Raw genomic sequence first — 1,344 nt, forward strand, 5'->3', positions numbered from 1 at the left:
CGCTGTCACCCCGCGTGGGGCAGCGCTGGCTGTCCCCTCTGTCCCCTCTGTCCCCTCTCCGTTCCCCTTCCAGAGCTCCGCTGGGGATGCGCTCGTTCGGGCTCTCCACGGGCTGGAGGTTGGGACCTGAACCCACCAACGCCGTTATTATCGTGCCAGAGCTGATTTTATTATATTTAACCGATTTTTGGGTTTTTTTTCCCCCTCCACCACCACTCCTCTCATTGTTCATCCGCGGGAGGGGAAGGAGAGAGAGGGAAAAAAAAAAAAAGGTCTAAAAGGGGTTCGTTTTGATTGTGTTTAATACAGCATGAAGCTCGGAGCGCTAAGCTGTGCCTCGGTGTCGTGACCTCTATATTGAAAACTTCACCTTCAACACAAGTTCACTTTAGAGACAGGACGAGTTAGATTGCGCTTGGTGGGAACAAGTGCAAATTTAAAAACAGAGTCAATCATAACGGGGGTGGGGGCTGGGAAAGGGCAATTTAACCGTTTCTGGAGCCAGGAGTTAAGGTTTGCATTGTGTACATCCAGGCGCTGGGGCTCCTGCTGACCGCCCATCAGTGCTGAGAAAGCGGCTCCTGGAGCTCCGGAGAGGCTTTGGGAACACCTAACCAGCGTGGGGGAAGCTTAGGAAGCAAAAAGGAATTTACAGAGTATTAGCAGAAATTAGCCAATACCGACACAAGCTCAATTAGTTCCGAGAGAGCCACACAGCCATCTCCGAGCCACAGCCAGGAGATGGACTGACAGATTGCAAATTAAACTAGTCCTAATGTACGAATGAATGCGGCCCCCCCCAAATCTCTCCCAGCACCAGCCCGGCAGCAGAGCCCGGCAGGGAGGGAGCGGGGCTGCGGCTGGGCTGGTCCAGGGAGGGACAATAAAGCCAATCCCGGGCAGGAAAAATCACAAGGTAAATAGTATTTGTATTCTAACTGCTACGATTTCCGAAGCGGTTTGGGCGACTTCTTGCTCCTCTCCTCGAATCGCCTGTTATTGTTATTATTATTATTATTATTATCATTAATATCTTTTTTTCCACGTTGTTGATGTTTGAAAAATGTACTTGCTGCGGGAAAAAAAAATGTCGTTCATTCGTGCACTGCCCCGTCATGTTCAGGTCACTGTTCTTTTTGAGCTGGGTCGGGTTTAGGAGGTCTTATCTCGAACATTTTGTTGGCGGAGCAAAAAAACCGTAAATATTCCGGGAAGTCTCTCCCCAAAGCGCCCATTTTTGCTGCGGGAGCGGTCTCGCCGTCTGTGAAATCCACGAGTTGGGGCTGGTTGTGTGTGGTGGAGCAGCGCGGATGGGGAGAGGCTGGGGGGCAGGGCTGCGGGCCC

The 1,344-nt window shown here is 51.5% G+C and overlaps 1 protein-coding gene across 6 annotated transcripts in view; it reads left to right on the forward strand.

The window, feature by feature from the left end:
• LOC115948130 overlaps positions 1 to 1,344 on the forward strand; it is a 69,294-nt gene that overhangs the window by 1,790 nt on the left and 66,160 nt on the right. For 4 of the 6 annotated variants that reach the window (XM_031058849.1, XM_031058848.1, XM_031058847.1 and 1 more), the window contains exon 1: positions 719 to 916. The exons of the other annotated variants lie outside the window; for them this stretch is intronic. In XM_031058849.1, the coding sequence (XP_030914709.1) occupies positions 788 to 916 (129 nt within the window). In that variant the 5' untranslated portion in view covers positions 719 to 787. Of the gene's footprint in view, positions 1 to 718; positions 917 to 1,344 lie in introns of those variants that run through there. 6 annotated transcript variants of the gene reach the window in all.

This window comes from Geospiza fortis, unplaced genomic scaffold, assembly GCF_000277835.1.
Source record: "Geospiza fortis unplaced genomic scaffold, GeoFor_1.0 scaffold29, whole genome shotgun sequence".
Lineage (NCBI taxonomy): Eukaryota > Metazoa > Chordata > Aves > Passeriformes > Thraupidae > Geospiza > Geospiza fortis.